Source organism: Anneissia japonica, unplaced genomic scaffold, assembly GCF_011630105.1.
Source record: "Anneissia japonica isolate Jap-2015-1 unplaced genomic scaffold, ASM1163010v1 scaffold310_len583560_cov164, whole genome shotgun sequence".
Taxonomy (NCBI): domain Eukaryota; kingdom Metazoa; phylum Echinodermata; class Crinoidea; order Comatulida; family Comatulidae; genus Anneissia; species Anneissia japonica.
Window position 1 is genome coordinate 1 of NW_022695742.1, and position 1,175 is coordinate 1,175.

The window sequence follows — 1,175 nt, forward strand, 5'->3', positions numbered from 1 at the left end:
TAAATAATATAACACCTCAGATGTCCGAAATGGCAATAAAAAATTTCAAATATTTTGACTTCCATGTAAATAATACTTTTAAAAAACAAAATTTAAAAGGGCATTTCTGAAAAATGGGGGTTCTTTCAAACCCCACGAACCCCCTGGCCACGGGCTTGAGGCAGGGGCGCTGCAATTACAGCAACCGTAATATCAGCGCTAATTCGAGCGGCACGATAGCCTATGGTTCTGGTGGTAGAACATGTCTTCTCCGATAAGGATTATAAACCCAGTACATCTTTCGAGACGAGTAGATTGGATCATGAATTCCATTGCAGGATGTACCTACGTAAACGTAGCCGTAAACAAGGGGCCTAGGGCATTCTGGGGTTGTCGGACCGGTCTGAACCTTTGTACTAATATTAAAAATAATCAATAAGTTACTAGGAATGTAAAACTTCAAAACTGATAATTATACGGATATCGTCCCGTTGACAGATTTAAATTAGTTTGGTTTTTATTTTTTAAATTTTTTTTTTTGCAGAAATCGGAGCATTTTTTCATGATTCAACAGGAATCCTAGCTAAGCTAAATCAGCCATCTACTCCTGACACAGCCAGCCTTGAAGTTGATTATTTCTTGATATCGTTTAGCACAAATGGAGGATCCGGTGTAATGGCCTACGTCCGCAGCGCTCGTGATGTTGCTCAACAAGAATATATTGTTGTATACTTAACAGAAGTGGGAAATGTTGTAGCTAAAGTTAATATAGGAAACAACGAATGTAAGTCAATTTCATTGTCATAAACACAAAACCGGGCACACACGCTGCGTTTGGTTGACGAATCCATCTTCCACTACCGTATCTCGCGCTGAGTGCTTGACGACCCACATCATCTGAGGATTGACAGTGGCAGCCGAGCGCCTCGTCGCGAGTTGCCTTCAGGGGTGGCAACAGGATTTGCCCGAAAGGGGGGGGGGATACCCCGACAAGAGCAAAGTGGGCTGGTCGGACGTCGCTCAAAATCCTTCAAAAGTGGTTCAGGGGGGAAACCCCAATTAAGGGATTCAAAGGCTTATTTGACCGATTTTAGAGTCTAGTAAATATGTAGAAATACATAGGCCTATATATTTTTTTCTCCCTGACAAATTGTTTTTTTTTCTTCTCCCCGACGGTGGGTGGGGGCAGCTCTCCC

General features: G+C 42.4%; 1 protein-coding gene across 1 annotated transcript in view; it reads left to right on the plus strand.

Annotated features, from left to right (window-relative positions):
- Window positions 1–523: 523 nt before the first annotated feature.
- LOC117101553 (contactin-associated protein 1-like) overlaps window positions 524–1,175 on the plus strand; it is a gene marked incomplete at its 5' end in the record, with an annotated part of 3,630 nt that continues 2,978 nt past the window's right edge. Inside the window, one exon of the mRNA XM_033241532.1 lies at window positions 524–763. Coding sequence (XP_033097423.1) covers window positions 524–763 — 240 coding nt within the window. The remainder of the gene's footprint in view (window positions 764–1,175) is intronic.